Genomic DNA, 19,928 nt, shown 5'->3' on the forward strand with positions numbered 1-19,928 from the left:
TTATACCCCAGAGCTGCACTCACTATTCTGCTGCTGGTGCAGTCACCGTGTACATACATGACATTACTTATCCTGTACTCATCCTGAGTTACATCCTGTATTATACCCCAGAGCTGCACTCAGTATTCTGCTGCTGGTGTAGTCACTGTGTACATACATGACATTACTTATCCTGTACTGATCCTGAGTTACATCCTGTATTATACCCCAGAGCTGCACTCACTATTCTGCTGCTGGTGCAGTCACTGTGTACATACATGACATTACTTATCCTGTACTGATCCTGAGTTACATCCTGTATTATACTCCAGAGCTGCACTCACTATTCTGCTACTGGTGCAGTCACTGTGTACATACATGACATTACTTATCCTGTACTGATCCTGAGTTACATCCTGTATTATACTCCAGAGCTGCACTCACTATTCTGCTACTGGTGCAGTCACTGTGTACATACATGACATTACTTATCCTGTACTGATCCTGAGTTACATCCTGTATTATACCCCAGAGCTGCACTCACTATTCTGCTGCTGGTGCAGTCACTGTACATACATGACATTACTTATCCTGTACTGATCCTGAGTTACATCCTGTATTATACCCCAGAGCTGCACTCACTATTCTGCTGCAGGTGCAGTCACTTTGTACATACATGACATTATTTATCCTGAGTTTTCCAGCACTCAACCCTAGACTTTATATATCCTATGGAGCATGTAGGTTTATATAATGCCTCCCATATACATTATGTTTTATGAATCATGTAAATGGGATTCAATCAGAACAAGCAGACACACAAGCGAGTGAAAGCACTAAATGCACATTTGGAGGCCGGTCACATGCAAAGCAAGAGAAAAGGCACATGTCTTACCGATAGGAGTGCTGTGCTTGCACAGAGGATGCGGTCTGCTTGCCTTCTGTGAAGTGAAATCCCTTCATCTCCATCTGGGAGGACTGGAGAAGAAACCAAGAGTAAGTAAGGCGCTCCACTTCATGTCAGTGTGACCAATATCTGTATGTCAGGGGGTCTGTCCTGACTAAACCCCTCCCCATATTAACACCCCGTACCTCACGACTGGCCGTCAGGACTGAGGGCTGCATCCTCCGCGGAGCACCCACTGGCATGTTCTGTCCTTGAGGGATCTGAATGGACTGTGGTAGAAGCATTGGCTGCTGTCCAGAGCTATACCGCGGCATCCCAAGCTGAGACCCAGCCATTGGCATGGTCAACTAAAATGTGAAGGGTTAAAGTGAGACACAGGTATATAAAGTGTGGATGCAAAATTCTAAAGAACTTTCCAAACTGACCTGTGTGAGGGGGGAGTCCATCATCTGCGAGGCCCCCATTCCTGCTGCCTGGTTCAGCTGACTTTCATACACAAGCTGCTGACTGCCACCGAGAGGCTGGTATGGGGACGCCGCCTGCGTCTTAACCATCTCCAGAGGCTGCATGCCAGGGAACGGGGAGTACTGAGGCTTCAGTCCGGTACCACTGGTCAGGACCATAGCACTGGGCTGTGACAAGCTGGGATGCATATACACCTGGGACCTGGAGTCACAATATGGAGAATATAAGACAATAATAGCCACCTCCTCCCCACAGGTTCTGTTCATGCTGTGCAGGTATACATTACCTAAAGGGTTGCATGGAGCTGTACATTTCTTGTGACTGGGATACAGGCAGTCCACCTCTCATACTCAGCTGAGCCTGAGCCTGCAGCGATGTGTGGAGAGACAGGGGAATCTGCTGGGCCGCTGCAGCCTGCTGGGATCCATACAATACAAGGGAAGGTGATTAAAAAAAAAAAAAAAAAAAGCAAATCCTATACATTGTAGACACTAAGCATTACAATCATCTGCCTAATAATGCCAGAATAGGACAGGTCAGGCTTCTTCTATGGACTATATACAAATAATCTGGAACCCAACAAGGATTGATCAGCGCTTCATCTAGAGTAGATCTATGGTAGATTTAGCTGGAAACCCATTATAAATTAAAATATGCATTTAATGCACATGTCACTCTACTTTTAGAAAGCTGCAGGCTATCAACCTAAGCCCTGATGGGAACTGGCATGCTGGGAGTTGTAGTTTTACTACACTGGTTAAATATCAGAGCACTATGCAGTCCCTTACTGCACCCGTGTGGTCAGATGGACAGTATAAAAGCCTTGTCCTAGGCCTTATGATCATTCTCTTCCTGTATCATGAACCAGATGAAAAAATCCTCATGAATTTTTACACTAATAATGTGATACTGATTTACATTTTGTACATGACATCAATGGCCCTGCATAGAGTGATGGAGCAACACAAACCTGTTGGTATCCTTGCTGCTGAGGTATTGTCTGCTGGACCAGGCGAGGCTGCCCTGCAAACATGTGACTTTCCAGGTAGAGCGGGGGAATGTGGTTACCTACAAAATAAGACGAAAAAATTAAATTAGAACAGCATACAGAGATGCAACAGAAAACCTATAGTGAACATAATACAAGTCATTACAGCAGTCTCTCAGTATAAACATGTCCTCAGTCCCTTCTTAGTACATAGAGAAGGTTCAGAAGGATCCATTGGAACATCATAGAGACAGAACATTTCTCATCTCGCATTGATCCAACACTATATTATGCATCTCTGTTCACACCAGAAGCTGCAATCAAATCCCCACTCGCCAGAAACAGACTGTCGTTGTATGTTGGGCCACTAACCAGGCACCAGGGATGCATTAAGTACCTGGCATGGATGCTGATGGCGCTACAGAGGCGACGGGCATAGGTGGCATGGAGACGCCACCAAAAGAGCTGTAATTGACACCGGTTGATGTTCCTGCACTGGAGGGTGGCTGTATTCCTGAGCCAGGGCCGGCAGGAGAATTCTGTTCTGGCAAACTGGGTGAGTTTTCCCAGGCCTTGCGGGCAGACTCCATCTACATAGGAGACAGATGATAAAAAAAGGCCATAAACGTGGAGCTGGTAAACAGCAAAAATGTACTGGAAATGGAGGCAATGATGACAAACGAGAGGAGGCGAGGAGAACGTTACCTTAAGTGTAAGGTCGGCAGTGGGGTAAGACATGGGGTTGAGTCCCATGCCTTGTTGTAGGTGGTGATCTCTTCTTAGCATAGGTATGGATTGTGACAGACCAGCCTAAAATCAGTACAAAGAGACAGCATTAGTCCAACATAAAAGGAGATAATTCTTATTACCAGTAGATGTTCCTCAATACAACCCTGGCATGGAACAATCTGGGGGGGGGGGGGGGGGGGGTCGATCTACTAGCCATACACAATATAACCTCAGAATCAAAATGTAAGAAGACATATTTGTGCAATGTTGTGGGTCTCTCAGTAATAGCGTGTCCTCAGGGTCCCTTCTTAGTACATGGAGAAGGGTCAGAAGGATCCATTGGAACATCATAGAGACAGAACATTGCTTATTTTGCATTGAACCGGATGCTATCCCTACTCACATTTTGAGCATCAGACTTATCCATCATGGAGACAACAGATCCTGCATTCCCCAATGCCGGCAGGCTTATCACCACGGGTAAGACTATGCTGCTGCAACATCACAAACTAGCACCTAGTCTAATGGTTACTACAAATTACCCCTGGCTCCAGAAAAGTGCAAATCAGGTGCCTAGCACTGATTGCCCAGATGACAAAGCATTAAAATAAGAGTTATCATGTAATAAAATGCTTTTAAAATATATACAAAACAATTAATTTACTAATGTTGCACCTTGTTTGCCAGGGCATCCTGAAGTTTTGCCACAGTGCTTGCTGCTGGTCCTGCAGGGACTGCTCCAGGGGGTAATGAGTAATCTGCATCCTGAAGAGAATAAAAAGTGAAACAGTTAATTTACATTCTAGTTTTTACATACAATTTAAAGTCTTAAAGCAGTGGATGAAGGGGGGGGGGGGGGGTTCCTTACTTTTGAGCTCACTCCAAATTCAATAGGAGGAACAGGAAGAACAGAATCCACATGGATCTCCACCCCATTGACAGGAGGAACGCTGCCCTCCAAGCGGTCGGCCCCTTCTGAACCTTTCCTGTTTTTCAGGGAGCGCTCATTGCCAATGGGACCCGGCTTGTGTTCCTTGTTCATTCCAGAAGAAGAGTCTGATTCCTGTAAGCGAGGAGCCGTAGAGACGCATGTATCAAACTGCACCCACACCAAGGAGACACAGGAACTGACTGTGCACAGGACAGTATTAGATGGTCTAGATCAGCGGTTCTCAACCTGTGGGTCACGACCCTGGCGGGGGTCGAACGACCAAAACACAGGGGTCGCCTAAAGCCATCGGAGCCATGATTTTATTGCATTTTTTGGCATGAATACAATATTCTTGTACATGGTTTGTGGTCACCGCAACATGAGGAACTGTATTGCGGGGTCACAGTATTAGAAAGGTTGAGAACCACCAGTCTAGATTATGATACAACGGGACACTAACCTTCTTCTCAGATTGCTTCTGCCCCTGCTCTTTAGGACAGTCAGATTTTGACTCCACCATAACAGCACCATTCAACTCCTCTGGTTTCATTGTGCCATAAGGAGAGCTACGCTGTGACGAAGTAGCAGATGATTCTCGAGACTCGGCACTGAGATCAATGCCACTGTCACCCTGGCTGCCTTTGAAACCCTAAAAGATTAAGGTGGTCACAAATGACACCAGAACAATACTGGTGGGCTTCTGTCTGTAGTTTTTATTATAATAAATATAAGCAAATAAGAGCAAACCCCCCACTAATATGTGTATACAGTATAAAAACTCCACACGTACAAGTCCTAAAATAAGTCTACATGCAGTGCGCTGCCCCTAATGCCAAATACGTGGAGCAGCCTCTCAGTAAAAAGATTTCCTCAATTCCCTTCTCATTTAATACATAGTGAAGGGTCAGCAGGATCCATTGGAACATCACAGAGACTGGGAGATCACAGCAATGTATAACAGCATTTGGAAGACTCACCTCCGAGGACGCAGACTCTGTACTGAAACTGCTGCCCTGCTTACTCCAAGTATCACCTCCTGACTGCACCGAGATACCTGGGAGGAGAACACACTCGATTGAGGATTCTCAGCACATCTTATAGGGAGTTTGTAATAATCTGCTATGTATACGATTACATGACATAAAAAAATAAAATTGGAAAAACAGCATACAGAGATGCAACAGAAAACCTATAGTGAATATAATACAAGTCATTACAGCAGTCTCTCAGTATAAACATGTCCTCAGTCCCTTCTTAGTACATAGAGAAGGTTCAGAAGGATCCATTGGAACATCATAGAGACAGAACATTTCTCATCTCGCATTGATCCGACACTATATTATGCACCTGTTCACACCAGAAGCTGCAATCATATCCCCACTTGCCAGAAACAGACTGTAGTTGTATGTTGGGCCACTAACCAGGCACCAGGGATGCATCAAGTACCTGGCATGGATGCTGATGGCGCTACAGAGGCGACGGGCATAGGTGGCATTGAGACGCCACCAAAAGAGCTATGATGGCATTGGTCAGATGTAGTCAAATTATAAGACATTAAAAAAATTATAAAATCGCTTATGATTATCACTTCCAACAATGATCATGCAGAACTGAAGGCTGCATATCAATTCAGAAATTGAAACTAAAGGATTACTGTAATACAGCTACAGGGCCCGGGAGACTGAAGGCAGAGCCAAGGCTTGTACGAACCCATTCACAACTGGCACAGTTCTGCTCATTTAGCAAAACAAGAAAGTGAGCAAACAATTGACAATGAATGATATAGACCAGTGGTGGCGAACCTAAGGCACAGGTGCCCTCTCTGTGGGCACCCAGGTACTCAGCATAGAGTTTATAATACAGTACCCATGGCCCCCTTCTGCAATCCCAGGCCACACAGGACATTGTGCACTCAGTACTATTTTAAAGCCACCCATCCTTGGCTGCCTGGGACTGCAGGAGAAGTGAGAAGATGTGGACAGGACTAGATTATAATTTGAGCTTCTGCCATGGGCCCTGCATCCATCCTGTACAGGGGACCATGGAGGGACACTACAAAAATCTAAATTTCTCCTCTTTCTACTGTATTGATGTCCTCAGATTGCCAATTGATTGAAAGCTTAGACTAAGCAGTAAGAAAGTTATTGCTTAAATTGCCATGTTGGCACTTTGAAATAAATAAGTGGGTTTTGTTGTCGTTTGGGCACTCGCTCTCTAAAAGGTTCGCCATCACTGATATACACTGTAAACCACTTGCACAGCAACAGCGAAAGTTCTAGATGAAGAGAAGGATCATAACCCACCCTGACTGCTGCTCTCCCAGATCTCTTTACCAGGAACTTCGGTCTGATCCAAGCAAATGCCATTCTGCTTTTTGGCAAAACGTGGCGGGATCCGTGACTGCATGCTGCTGTTCTTGTTAGGCACCTAGATGGGATAAAGAACAGACTGAAATAGAGGCACAGCTCTACTACTAACACCAATCTAAAGCTAAAACACACAGGATCTCACCTGAATGATCTGATCCTTTTTCCTGCGGTCTTTGTCCAAGACTCGGCGGGACTTGGTCATGTCAGAATAAGTCTCTCCTCCGACCTCAGCATCCTCCTCGATAACAGAGTCTTTAAGAGAAGGAGCAATGATTTCTAAGAATTCTAATAGTGTGCAAGAAAGTGTCCGAGAAAGCCTAAGAAGAAAAAGTTTACCTCCATATTTTAAATCAAAAGTGGTCATTGCTTCCAACTTCTCGCCTGCTTTAAGTACGGATGTTCGGGAATCCCGCTCTGGCTTCTTGCCGGTAGCCTCTCCGCCATCACATGGAACAGACCTTTCTAATACGTAGCGCTGGTGGCTGCCATCTTGTGTGTAAGAGTCTTCAGAGCAGCGACTGCAAGGACAGAGGTAAAATTTAAAGAATGTAAAGAAGTCTAAACCAAAAGAAATAAACTAAATACCTTTATTATACTGCAATATCTGTAAAACACAATTTCCAGGCTCTTGTACATAGAAGTGGTGTGCAACACTACCGAACACAACCACACACAGACACACTCTTAATGCAGCAGCCAGGCTTGTCTTTCAGACCAAACGCTACACAGATGCCTCCAGTCTGTACCAGTCACTGCAATGGTCGCCCGTCTCCTTCAGAATTCGGTTTCAAATAAAAAACCTCACCCACAAAGCTCTGATAATGCTGCACCTCTCCATCTCTCATCTCAGTCTATTGTCCAACCTGCGCTCTTCCATCTACCTGTGATTTTAGATTAATCAGCTTAATTCAAACTTCTCACGCATGTCGCCAGGATTTCTCCCGGAATAACATCCACCCTCCAAAATTTCAGACGTGCTATTGAAGCCCATCTCTTTAGGCTTATTACACTAGCTAACCGCTTGAAATGTCAACTCTCTCTTTACTAACCCGTCCCATGTCCTCCTCCCATCTGTCATCTGGCAAACAACATATAGATACCAAGCTCCAGGCTTCTCTGCAGTCCCACTGACTTCAGACTTTGCATATAAGATGCCAGCAGGTCTTACCTGTTTTTCCCAGATGCAGAGTTTTGCTGATAGTCACGAGAATTCCCTCCGCCTTTTGACGTCTTCTCCTCATATCCAACAGATTCCACCTTTCGCCGTTCTACTAGGGGTCTCTGGCTGGAAAAACTCCTTTTGGATAGTTCCCTTTTCTCAGAAAAGCCGTTCCCGGAAAGGTTTCCATCGGCATCCACCTCCGCAGGTCTCTTCTCACTGAAGTCGCTGCTCTCTGATTCGGTCTCCCAATCCTCGTTTACGTGGTCAGGGTGGTGGTAGGACCGCTCAGGTGATCTCCTGGCTGGAGGTCCAGATCTCTCATTTTGGAGCATCTTTGGATGGGTCTGCCATTGCTCATGGTTGCTCACTGTGCTACCCATCTCCTCACCACTCCACTGCCCAGTAGATTCCCTTTCCTGTCTTAAGCGCCTGAATCTTGGAGGTTTATCTTGACGTGGGGGTCGTCTTCTCACAAAAGACCTTTTGTCCAAACTCTCCCTATCAGAATATTCATCTTGGAAAAATGGCCGCCTGTCGTCTCCTTGGGTCTCCTCAAATCCCCTCCTGTGATGAATGGAGTCCGTGTAGCTGTAGTCATTGCCAAGTTCTCTGTCCGCATTGTGTCGTGTGCTGTAAGATTCCGGTGGTCCATTGTACTCTTGCCAATTAGACCCTCCAGACTTGGCACTCCAGTGTGAAGTCTCCTTGGAGGTGTACGGCCTCCTGCTGTAGCTGTTGCTAAGCCTGGGAGGAAGGGACCTGCCAAAAGCCCGGGGGGCCCTGGATTTAGAGTCCACAGTATTTGAATCATCTGAGTAATTTCTATTGGACCGCCAGGAATCTTGGAAATCTCCTTTTCTTGTGTCGTCAGCTTCTCTTTCCATTAGAGTCTCATTCTCTGCCCCCCGCTGACGTCTACGTTTAGGTAGCTCCTCATACTCTGACCCTTCACTATGGGTTTCACTAACTCCACGCCGCCGGGAGATCCTATTTCGGAAATCTTCCGTAGGGTTAAATTCTCTAAGCCCTCTGCCTCTATTGACCCTCTGACCATTATAAGGGGCCGCAGTACCTCTGCCTCGGAAACTGAAGTCTCTGAACCCTCTTCCCCTTCCGCGGCCGTGGTTTCTTCCTCCAAACGCCTGCTCTTCATCAATGAATATCCAGTTGTTTCTTTTGGTCTGGGGGACGGCGTGAAGTTCACGAGCAGCAGAGGGTTTTGTAACCATAGATTTTTCAGGCTTCTCCTGGGGAACTTTATCAGACTCTTGGACAATTTGTTGGGGTTTATCCTCAACGGTGGGGCTGGAGGATGAGCTTATAAGTGCAGGCTCCACCTTGGGTGCAGTGTCTAGCTTTGAGAGCAGCTTTTCCTTCATGGTTTTTACTGGCTCCTTGGTTTCGGGTTTGCTTTTCTCCAATTCCTTCTCTTCCACCTTAAGAGCTTTAAGCACTGGTTTCTTTATAGGACCAGTCCGACGACTTCTTCCAAGATTCTCAGAGTGTGGTGGGGAAGAGTTAGCAGAGGATTCGTTCCTCCAGTCTGCTGCTCCAGTAGAGTCTTGGCTGCTTCGCTCCTCATTTTTCCATGTCTCTGATACAATGCTATGCTCTTCCTTTGGAGGTTCCTCTTCCACACTACTGGAGGTATCACAGGACTGATGATGATGCCCGTACCCCCAGCCATTAAACTGAGGCTTCTGATCATTGATAAAGTCAGCAGACCTACTCTGTACATTGCTTTGCGGCCCCCTACTGACACCAGAGTCTGCTACACTGTCCAGATGCTGGTAGGAGCAGTCCTGTCCTCGTCTGTGAGGCGAGATGCAGCTACTGAAGTTTCCGCCGGACTTTTCGTAGCTGCCAGTAAGGTATTCTTCACACCGCTGCTCTATAGACTCTTGGTAGACCTCAGGCCTCTCCCTGGAAGGACAGTAGGAGCTTTCATTCCTTATGATAGAAGAAAAACATACAAATAAATGGGAAAGACATAATAGTCAAAACGTAGGCTAAGAGTTGCACGCTTACTATTGATACAATCAGCTGAGTGCAGGGGTGCTGGTAAAACTATGAATGACCCATGCTAAGAATACTATTTGGCAGCAAATCAAACCTCCCATGAAGTTGCAGAACTTGGCACTATACAATGAATTTTCTATCCAGATACCTGCTGTAGCCTCCGTCTGGTGAACTCTCCATCGGCTTCTGCTGCGGCAGCGAGTAGGCTTTGCTCTGTAGGTGCACGTAACTATCCTGGCTCCACGCCGATACTGGTTCCGCTGACTGAGGCCTGCGATCGGATGTCTGGCAATCTTCTGGCTGGCAGCCACCACCTACAGATTCTTGTTGGATCATGTGTTTCATCACACCTACAGAGAAAACAAGCGTATTGTGTAGGTAGAGAAGGATAACAAAACTCAGTGCTAACCATGTGCCATATCTGCCATGATGTTCATGTGGACCATTAACCCAGCACTAACACATGCAAGCACAAACCTGGTGGATGTATGGAGGGAGGGTAGAAATCTACAGCAGCACGGCCCTGAGTGATCCGGGGATCCATATAAGAGGGCATCATCATCCAGCGTGGATCAAATCCCAACATTTGGGGGTGAGGAGAATAAAAGGGACGCGCGTGGCTGGAGTGGGTAGACGCGACATAAGCTTGTTGCTGCTGCTGCCACTGCTGCATCTTATACAACTGCTCCTAAGGGTACAGGACAGTGCAAAGCATTACATACCAATAGAGCTTAAAGGGAAGCTGTCACCACGTTTTCCCAATCCCACAAATGAACTTTATCTCATATTACATGGCATCAGAGGGGGGCGGCTCCTGCTCGGCCATGCCCCATGCCTCTTCGCAGCATATCATGTGACCAGGATGTCATCCAAGGTCCTTTACCCAGGTACATTTGCAATGTGTACCCCATGTATCTATCTGATCACATGGAAGTATTATGGCCTGATCACAGCAGCCTCCGTGTACTTCTACTCCTCCCCATCCATCATGGAAGCTGTTGTAATTTCATGTGATCAGTTAAATACATGGGGTAGACTACTAATGTACAGGACCTTAGATTGCTCGGATCACATGATGTAACATAGCTCTCTCTCAAACGTTACACATAGCAGCCTATTCTATTGCAGTGAGACGTGTCAATCAGGAACAAGGAGGCGACATAGACAGGGCCTCATTGGACTCACATCAGATAATTTGCATGTAAGTTTACAAACAGATTTTTTTTTAACATGGCAGCCATGGAAATGAACCATTTAGGGAGAAGGGCAATGCTTTTTAATCATTTTTAATGAAGTATTTATTTTGGGTAGGTTAATCCACATAACACTACACAGGCATCAAATGTTAATCCAGCTGAACTCCCAACATTCTGTGACAGCCTAATGAATACAGCTCTGAAGCTTAACACAGGCTATAACCAATATCTGAAAAATGAGATTCTAGACTAGTCTATTTCTACAGATTTTTTTTTGCTTACGAGTAATGATATGGATACTCCAGGACCCATTACCTGCTGCTGTCTTTGGAATCTTGGTGGGATCAGCTTCTGGTGTTTGCCGAAATCCTGCACCGGAGACACAGATTCTCTAAATTCTTCCTCACTGCTGCTCTCAACCCTGGGAGCTGCTGGAGATTCCTCATCTAGATATTCGGAAGGAGATTCCTGGGAAAATTCTATGGCATAATAAAAGATGAAAAATTTAGATGGCTCCTCATTATAGCATATATTAATAGCATGTGGAAGTAACAATGATCATGCTTCAGCTCCACCTCATGGAGTAAACACCTCAAGCCTTTAGCTCATAGATATGTACCTCTTCGGTAGTTCTGGACATTCTCTTGAGCGCAGCTTCGGTCTGAGACAGGAGACCTGGGGTCCTCATTCTCTTTGTTCTCCATATGCTTAGGGGTCTCGCTTCCAGATTTGGAGGTCTGCTTGGTCTTCTGGTCCAGCTGTTTGAGTTTTGCAGCACAGGCGGCCAGTCGCTCCTCACGAGTCCGGCGCTCTTCCTCCTCACGACGCCTGCGCGCCCTCTCCACAGCTTCTGAGATTTCAGAGGTGACAAACTTCTGCCGCGGAGGAGTCTTCTCTTCCTTCTCCTCAACAGAAGGTTGACGCAACACTGAGGCCACTGCTGGCTTCTGAATAAAAGTAGATAGAGCAGTCATGTTATCATAGGGCTTAAAATTTTACTCTATTGTTTCCCATAAGGAGAGGAATCCCTACCGGGTGTTCAGCTACTGAGGCCCAGCTATTAGCTTTCCGTGAAACAGTCTGTGCAGGCTCCGGCCCCCTTCTGGTTGGGCGTGGATGTGCCACTTGATCGTTCCATACTTTCCCATCCTCCACAGGATGCTTGGCTTCAGAACTGTCAGTGGAGTTAAAGGACACTTGGCGCTGCCTTCTGCAATCCCAGCCATTCCTGGAGGAGCAATACAACTTAAGAAATTGGTGCACAATATGCATGAAAGTAAAGGGGGCAGAGCTCTAGCCCAACTCTTAAGAGGGTCCGGCTGAACTCAATTAACAAGTGCAGAGAAATAGCCACCAAAATAATATTATACTGTCTCTTACCATTTAGTTCTATTGTCTTTAGGAGATTCCTCCTCCTCCTCCTCATCTTCACTGAATTTCAGTTTCTCAGAATAATCCACTTCATCGTGAAGGCCTGGAATCAGCAAAATATCACAAGTTAAGGACAATAATGTGTCTCTCTCAAAACAGTGAAGCCGTGGTAACCTCCTCTACAGACCTGCCCAGCCGTCCTCAGCGTCATTGTCCAGGTCATCAAGTTCTTTCAGGTCTTCTGCGTTTATTATGGTGGCGCGGGGGGCCCTCTCTGGCTGGGGGCGATGTGACCGCACAGGCCGACCACCACCACCACCGCTCGGCCTGATGTCTTTTCTGTTAATTTTCAGACAAGGGTCGTATAGGTTAAGCTGAACACATACAAGAGGATTAACAGGTACACAGCACCATTCACTCACCCATCCTGATTGTTCATCTGATATTGTCTAAAAGGTACACGAGGTTCAAGGCGAGATTGGGAGGAAAGGATGGGGAAGGAAGCTCGATCCAATGTCCCAGTGGGTTCTGGAGGGTGCTGCGAGCACATCTGGAAGACAAGATACAAAAGCTAAGTTTTTAGAAGAGACCATTCTTGGTATAAACACACAAAGCAGAATAGTGAGTGCAGTTCTGGGGTATAATACAGGATGTAACTCAGGATCAGTACAGGATAAGTAATGTCATGTATGTACACAGTGACTGCACCACCAGCAGAATAGTGAGTGCAGCTCTGGGGTATAATACAGGATGTAACTCAGGATCAGTACAGGATAAGTAATGTCATGTATGTACACAGTGACTGCACCAGCAGCAGAATAGTGAGTGCAGCTCTGGAGTATAATACAGGATGTAACTCAGGATCAGTACAGGATAAGTAATGTCATGTATGTACACAGTGACTGCATCAGCAGCAGAATAGTGAGTGCAGCTCTGGGGTATAATACATGATGTAACTCAGGATCAGTACAGGATAAGTAATGTCATGTATGTACACAGTGACTGCACCAGCAGCAGAATAGTGAGTGCAGCTCTGGGGTATAATACAGGATGTAACACAGGATCAGTACAGGATAAGTAATGTCATGTATGCACACAGTGACTGCACCGGCAGCAGAATAGTGAGTGCAGCTCTGGAGTATAATACAGGATGTAACTCAGGATCAGTACAGGATAAGTGTCATGTATGTACACAGTGACTGCACCAGCAGCAGAATAGTGAGTGCAGCTCTGGGGTATAATACAGGATGTAACTCAGGATCAGTACAGGATAAGTAATGTCATGTATGTACACAGTGACTGCACCAGCAGCAGAATAGGGAGTGCATTCCTAGAGTGTAGTAAGGGACAGTCAAAATACTTACAAAAGCTGGTAGCATATCATGGTATGTAGGTGGATGGTAGGTATTTCCCATGAACTGTGAAGCCCCTTTTCTGGTGGGCTGAGCCGGGCGCAGTGAGAGTTCCTTAGCGTCACTACTGGCTTGCACGGTGGAGGGGGCGCCATCTGCAGGAGCAGTGGATTTGCTGCCCGGCTCAGTAGGAGAGACGGTTGGAGAGATGCCACCACTGATGCTTCTCCCACCGCCCTCCCTCCAACTGGTGACATCTGTAATGGGAGCATGAGAGAAAACAAGCATTAGATGCGCAGCTTCCACCTCAACGCAAGAAAACACAACTATAAGAACATAGATTAATCAATAGCAAGTGTAAATTGCAGTAATATCAAATGGTTGATACATTGCACCTTGGCTATAGGCCTGGTCACTATGAGGATAACATTAGACAATGGAATACAATGTCTGAAGAGACGAGGCTGATAAGTCTCCTGGCTGTTTGGGAATGACAGATAAGATGGAACAATTTGCTCCATGGTTACTCATCTTACCTAGAATGGGAACAGAATTTATAGGTCTAATGCTATAAGGAGAGATGCATATCCCTAGTCACTGCTGTGACCCCTCCAATCAATCAGGACATCAGTGAACACAAAGGGTCAACCCTTTGGAGGGATAGTGAATGCTATTATTATAAAATGAGCCCCTGCTGATTATCCCCCCTGCTGCACGGAGCTGGCTGTACAGGTTTCCTACAGCTAGGAGACTAGGGTGAAAGATCAGCCTCGTGTCTGTGCAAGGAGGAGCCAACGTGTAGTGTCCCCCTCCCCCATAGTGCTGGCCCCTCCCCCCACCTCCATGCTGTGAACATGTGCTCCAAGGCCAGACATATAAAAGTCAGCAATTCTTCTACTAAACTTTCAGTGTCAATATACAACTTTTGTAAAAAACATTCCCCACATCAAAGCTACAACAATTGTGTGCACTTCACATCTATGTTAAACCCTTCCTCAAAACCGAAATCTCCTAAAAATTGACAGGCTACAGACTGATTTGACAGCTCGGTGCAATCTGTGTGCGCTATATGAAGAAATTATCATTAAGATTTGCATAGGAAAGGTGAAAAGCCTCATAGCTGCACAGGGGGAGAAATGGGAAACCCAGTGCCCCGAATTTATCCAGCTAAGGCAGGGGGTGGACATACTCGCCCCCTGCAGGGGAAACCTGCAAGAGGAAGAAGGGGAAACCAAACCAAGATGAAAAGAATAAGTAGTAATAATGCACAACAGACCTGTACGGATTCCATGTGGCTCTGACCAGGACTAGGCTACAAGAGATCAGCCTTGTGTCTGTGAGAGGAGGAGCCCCCCCTGGTGCCGGCCTCCTAATGGCAGGGCCCACCCTCCTCCCCCACCCAGGGCTGTGCCCCACATCCAACAGGAAGAACAGCATTTCTATACAAAACTTGGTACAGAAGTCATTTACCACTGTCCCTGCACCCAGATAAGAGCCAACAGAGATGAAATTCACTTCCAAAAAATATGCAAAAATCTTTCATTTGTAAAATCTCATTGCTGCGCACAATACTGGATCACACTGTGGATGTTCTGCACATAATGTGCTCCTTGCATGTGCAGAAGCTAAATCCACTCCACTGACAGATGATTATATGCACCGGGTTTCTAATACCGTATATACTAGAGTATAAACTGAGTTTTTCAGCACAAAAAGTGCTGAAAAACCTCACCTCAGTTTATACTCGAGTCAAAAACCCCCAAACAAACAAACAGTGTATTCACCTTCTGACGTCCCCCAGGCAGGTCCTCTTTTATACAGTGATGATGACTGCGCCGGAACGGCGTTGGACGGCGAGTCCACGTTTATTTCCCCTACAAGCATCATATTGGGGGCAGGGGCTGGAAGGCCATACGCTACAGGGGGTTCATGAGCCCTCTCCATGCCCCCGCACCCGGCGTGCACTATTACATTACAATGGCGGGCGCTTCCATCCGACTTCTTCAGATCACCGGATATAGCAATGAATATAATGTATCCGGCGCACGGCAGTGGACATGTCTGCCTCTATATACAAAGCACAGCATCCACGGCTATGCCCTAGGACAATGGGAGTGCTGGGGAAGGTACTTTTCTTTTTGTTTTAATAGCCCCCCCCCCCCCCCTCCCTCCTGCCCAGATATACATTTTATTTTAAACGCTGAAGACCCATTAAGTTGCCTGTGGCAGCCAGTACTTCAATATTGGGAAAGAAATTCTAGAAGAAAAGTGAATGCAACTCCTAAGAAAGCTCAGATGTCCAGATTAATGAGGTTTAACATGAATAAGATATTAATTACTTGTCCAAACAACAAGACATCCACTAATATTATAGTCAGTAGGGCACCAAGGATCAGACCTGTAAAGTTTTGCAATGAGATGTAATTGACTTGTCAGCAGGAGAACCTTCCTTACACACACATACATACACACACATTACATACATACATACATACATACATACACATTACATGACAAGATAGGTTAAGGTGGATACCACGTGGCCGGTCTACAAATGACCATAGACAAGAATGTCAGACTCATCATTAATGCCCCTATGAAATACATATAAACATATGTGAGATCAAGCAGGGGAAGGGAGGACGGACAATAAAACGTTCAGAACGGTTACCGGGAAGCAGGGCGAGGGGCTTACTCTGGGGGCGGAGGCTTGGTCCGGGCCCATACGACGGATCTAAGCCGCTCTTTTCTTTGCCACCCTTGTCTTGCTCGCCAGCTGCTTTCAGCGTTGGAAATTCCTCGGGAGAGAAGGACAACAGTCGGCTTGAGCCCCTTGAACCTGCGAGAAGGAAGGAGACCAGGATTGGGTTTTACCTACTAAGCCCAAAATGCTTTTTTTATGGCCAGAGTGCAGTCATCTTTATCACTAGCAGAGTCACTCACCACCTTCGTGTCCTGCTGGCTTTCCGTTCAGCTGAGCCCATGACTTTGGCCCACCTGGCACTAAACTTATATTCTGAAAGAGAAAAAAATGGAATAGTCAGGTGTCAAGGCATTTTGTTACTGAGGTCACCTTCTGGGCACTCCATATATATAAATTCCCAGCGCTCCGCATGAATTCTGTATTGCTGTATTCAGGGGCTGCCGTGAAAGGGTAGCAATTACATCAGTCTGCTGTGATAGGATTGGGACGTCGGTGCCTGAACCCATCGATGGCTCTGAGTGCAGGTTTCCTCACCGATGAAGACAGTGGCTGCTGTAGGTGGTCAGGTGACATAAGCATCAGTGACAATACTCTTCTAATCTAATGATCAGGGTCGCACGCTGTGGCAGTGAAAAGACATGACATCACAGGTTTCCTTCATCAGCGCACCCTTTACTATACAACTTTGGAGTAACCCCGGTACAGGCTGTTCCTTCTCCTTCCTTGCAATGACATGACAACCCATGGTTTATTCTTTAGAAAAATTAATTTCTTGTGTTCGCTCCAAGGAGGAGACCGTCCCTGACACCCGAGGGAGACAGCTCCCGGGGGCTGAAAGTGATTAGTTTTCTTCTGAGGCTTCCAAATACAAAACACAAGATAAAAATAAAGATCCCACCGAGGAGAAGTTCTAACCTAGTGGAGGAAGTAATCCGCAGGGAGCCAAAAATCCATGTCCTACAGCAGCCAGGCACTACAGAAAACCCAACCCGCCAAGAGGAGCTTGAGAAGGGAGAAATGATGGGACAACCCCTCATAAATATAGATAAGAAATTAACAATAGTCCATCTGGGCTCCATTCACTCCCTCAGAGCAGTAGTTCTGTCAATGGTTTATAGTTCATGCACAGAGCATGCACCCACCTCCAGACTGTTCACTGTCGTCGGCTTCTGTAAATTGGAGACAGACTTCGGCAAACCCTGCTGCGGCAGCGACTCCTGCTGCTGAGGAGCTGTCACACTGGAACTGCAGGAGACACAAGAAGAGAACAGTGGGTAAAAATGAGGCACAAGGCTGGCAGGGGGTGTGAGGCAATACACTGCACAAATGGCTAGCTCTGTGCACGCTATATAAATGAAGAATTATTATGGGCACAGATCTGGCCTCACCTCTTTTGGTCGGGATGCTCTTGTTTGTTTGCCCATCCTGTTCCGTCTTTGGGCACTATATTAATATTGGGATCGTTTCCTTTGTTCTCAGATTTCAAGCTTGGCAAGTTTGCAGGAGGTGGCATACGCCGGGCAGCGGCAACTTTCCCAAGACTTTGTAAGCCATGTCTAGGTATAACTAAAGAGGATAAAAGGAATTATTATTATTAAAGAGGAGGCAAACAAATAACAGTAAAACATGCTTAGGCTACATTCACACTGCCATTGCCCGCACCAGCAGTGCCGGGGAGAGGAGGAGGGGGATAGTGCCACTCCCCCCCCTCTCTCCATAGGAATATATGGCACACCGCACTGTATTCTGGAGAAAGATGGACTTGTCCTATCTTTCTACGGGCTACGGAGCTGCACAATACCGCTCCCGTTGGGTGCCGTGCGCCCATTGCCGTCTGTGGAGGATGTATATCGGCCGTATATACGTCCCCAATACGGCAGTGTGAATGTGGCCTTACATGTTGGAGTCCAATTTAATGTACACAGCAGCAGTATTTTGCAATGCATCACTACATGAATCTTCAGCTTGGGTGATCTTGAAGGGCATCCACCACCAGGATGTAGGTATGCACAGGTGTTAATGGAGCCTGGACCCCCTCATGCTTATTTGCATACAGTCTTTCATCCTGGTGGTAGATGTCCTTTAAATGGATTTTAAAAAAAGGCTGCACAATGTGTGCACCCAGGAGGCAGATTTAGAGGAAGTAACTCCCAAACACTAAGGGTTATTTCAGATCAGACAGGTCACATGATGCCACTGATGGTATAAGGAGCCTCCTCTGCTTTGCCAGACACTCACCTGTGGTTCTGACAGCTTCTATTGACTTCCCTTTATACTTGTCAAACAGGTTGAGAGACGAGTACTTGCTTTTCCCATCCTTTCCCTTGGATATCTGCCCCAAACGATCGGACATTGCGATGAAATGTCATCTAGTAGGGAAATTTTTCTCGGCACCTCTCCCGATTTGCCTTCAACACAAGAAGAGTGAATTGTATTATAGGGATAGAGACCAAACATTGCAGCTCTGGACTATTATAACTTTCTCCGGATCGGGAAGCAGGACAAGGGGCTCACTCTGGGGGCGGAGGCTTGGTCCGGGCACATACGAAATGTATTAAGAGGGATAGAGACCAAACAGGTTTGCAGCTCTGGACTACTATAACTGTGTAACTCAGGATCAGTACAGGATAAGTAATGTCATGTATGTACACAGTGACTGCACCAGCAGCAGAATAGTGAGTGCAGCTCTGGGGTATAATACAGGATGTAACTCAGGATCAGTACAGGATAAGTAATGTCATGTATGTACACAGTGACTGCACCAGCAGCAGAATAGTGAGTGCAGCTCTGGAGTATAATACAGGATGTAACTCAGGATCAGTACAGGATAAGTAATGTCATGTATGTACACAGTGACTGCACCAGCAGCAGAATAGTGAGTGTAGCTCTGGGGTATAATACAGGATGTAACTCAGGATCAGTACAGGATAAGTAATGTCATGTATGTACACAGTGACTGCACCAGCAGCAGAATAGTGAGTGCAGCTCTGGAGTATAATACAGGATGTAACTCAGGATCAGTACAGGATAAGTAATGTCATGTATGTACACAGTGACTGCACCAGCAGCAGAATAGTGAGTGCAGCTCTGGAGTATAATACAGGATGTAACTCAGGATCAGTACAGGATAAGTAATGTCATGTATGTACACAGTGACTGCACCAGCAGCAGAATAGTGAGTGCAGCTCTGGAGTATAATACAGGATGTAACTCAGGATCAGTACAGGATAAGTAATGTCATGTATGTACACAGTGACTGCACAAGCAGCAGAATAGTGAGTGCAGCTCTGGGGTATAATACAGGATGTAACTCAGGATCAGTACAGGATAAGTAATGTCATGTATGTACACAGTGACTGCACCAGCAGCAGAATAGTGAGTGCAGCTCTGGGGTATAATACAGGATGTAACTCAGGATCAGTACAGGATAAGTAATGTCATGTATGTACACAGTGACTGCACCAGCAGCAGAATAGTGAGTGCAGCTCTGGTGTATAATACAGGATGTAACTCAGGATCAGTACAGGATAAGTAATGTCATGTATGTACACAGTGACTGCACCAGCAGCAGAATAGTGAGTGCAGCTCTGGGGTATAATACAGGATGTAACTCAGGATCAGTACAGGATAAGTAATGTCATGTATGTACACAGTGACTGCACCAGCAGCAGAATAGTGAGTGCAGCTCTGGAGTATAATACAGGATGTAACTCAGGATCAGTACAGGATAAGTAATGTCATGTATGTACACAGTGA

The 19,928-nt window shown here is 46.2% G+C and overlaps 1 protein-coding gene and 4 non-coding genes across 13 annotated transcripts in view; all 5 read right to left on the reverse strand.

Annotated features, from left to right (window-relative positions):
* PRRC2B (proline rich coiled-coil 2B) overlaps positions 1 to 19,928 on the reverse strand; it is a 46,991-nt gene that overhangs the window by 4,455 nt on the left and 22,608 nt on the right. For 4 of the 9 annotated variants that reach the window (XM_072125598.1, XM_072125596.1, XM_072125604.1 and 1 more), the window contains exons 2-30: positions 18,411 to 18,580; positions 17,561 to 17,738; positions 17,315 to 17,417; positions 16,412 to 16,484; positions 16,140 to 16,307; positions 13,481 to 13,725; positions 12,539 to 12,666; positions 12,304 to 12,455; positions 12,126 to 12,219; positions 11,778 to 11,973; positions 11,365 to 11,692; positions 11,061 to 11,224; positions 10,027 to 10,237; positions 9,698 to 9,899; positions 7,537 to 9,480; positions 6,705 to 6,886; positions 6,511 to 6,620; positions 6,303 to 6,426; positions 4,977 to 5,053; positions 4,460 to 4,648; positions 3,937 to 4,131; positions 3,744 to 3,833; positions 3,045 to 3,149; positions 2,737 to 2,929; positions 2,322 to 2,419; positions 1,638 to 1,768; positions 1,312 to 1,552; positions 1,072 to 1,233; positions 875 to 957 (exon numbers count right to left, since the gene is read on the reverse strand). In XM_072125598.1, coding sequence (XP_071981699.1) covers positions 875 to 957; positions 1,072 to 1,233; positions 1,312 to 1,552; positions 1,638 to 1,768; positions 2,322 to 2,419; positions 2,737 to 2,929; positions 3,045 to 3,149; positions 3,744 to 3,833; positions 3,937 to 4,131; positions 4,460 to 4,648; positions 4,977 to 5,053; positions 6,303 to 6,426; positions 6,511 to 6,620; positions 6,705 to 6,886; positions 7,537 to 9,480; positions 9,698 to 9,899; positions 10,027 to 10,237; positions 11,061 to 11,224; positions 11,365 to 11,692; positions 11,778 to 11,973; positions 12,126 to 12,219; positions 12,304 to 12,455; positions 12,539 to 12,666; positions 13,481 to 13,725; positions 16,140 to 16,307; positions 16,412 to 16,484; positions 17,315 to 17,417; positions 17,561 to 17,738; positions 18,411 to 18,525 — 6,281 coding nt within the window. In that variant the 5' untranslated portion in view covers positions 18,526 to 18,580. The remainder of the gene's footprint in view (positions 1 to 874; positions 958 to 1,071; positions 1,234 to 1,311; positions 1,553 to 1,637; positions 1,769 to 2,321; positions 2,420 to 2,736; positions 2,930 to 3,044; positions 3,150 to 3,743; positions 3,834 to 3,936; positions 4,132 to 4,459; positions 4,649 to 4,976; positions 5,054 to 6,302; positions 6,427 to 6,510; positions 6,621 to 6,704; positions 6,887 to 7,536; positions 9,481 to 9,697; positions 9,900 to 10,026; positions 10,238 to 11,060; positions 11,225 to 11,364; positions 11,693 to 11,777; positions 11,974 to 12,125; positions 12,220 to 12,303; positions 12,456 to 12,538; positions 12,667 to 13,480; positions 13,726 to 16,139; positions 16,308 to 16,411; positions 16,485 to 17,314; positions 17,418 to 17,560; positions 17,739 to 18,410; positions 18,581 to 19,928) is intronic. The other 5 variants (XM_072125599.1, XM_072125597.1, XM_072125605.1 and 2 more) reach the window with 4 other exon arrangements.
* Positions 2,511 to 2,590, reverse strand: LOC140101496 (small nucleolar RNA SNORD62). Its single transcript, XR_011850094.1, has one exon. It is a non-coding gene; the product is annotated as a small nucleolar RNA SNORD62 (small nucleolar RNA).
* LOC140101498 (small nucleolar RNA SNORD62) lies at positions 3,343 to 3,424 on the reverse strand. Its single transcript, XR_011850096.1, has one exon. It is a non-coding gene; the product is annotated as a small nucleolar RNA SNORD62 (small nucleolar RNA).
* On the reverse strand, positions 4,849 to 4,933 carry LOC140101495 (small nucleolar RNA SNORD62). Its single transcript, XR_011850093.1, has one exon. It is a non-coding gene; the product is annotated as a small nucleolar RNA SNORD62 (small nucleolar RNA).
* LOC140101497 (small nucleolar RNA SNORD62) lies at positions 5,222 to 5,301 on the reverse strand. The gene has a single exon (XR_011850095.1). It is a non-coding gene; the product is annotated as a small nucleolar RNA SNORD62 (small nucleolar RNA).

This window comes from Engystomops pustulosus, chromosome 9 (assembly GCF_040894005.1).
Source record: "Engystomops pustulosus chromosome 9, aEngPut4.maternal, whole genome shotgun sequence".
NCBI classification, from domain to species: Eukaryota; Metazoa; Chordata; class Amphibia; order Anura; family Leptodactylidae; genus Engystomops; species Engystomops pustulosus.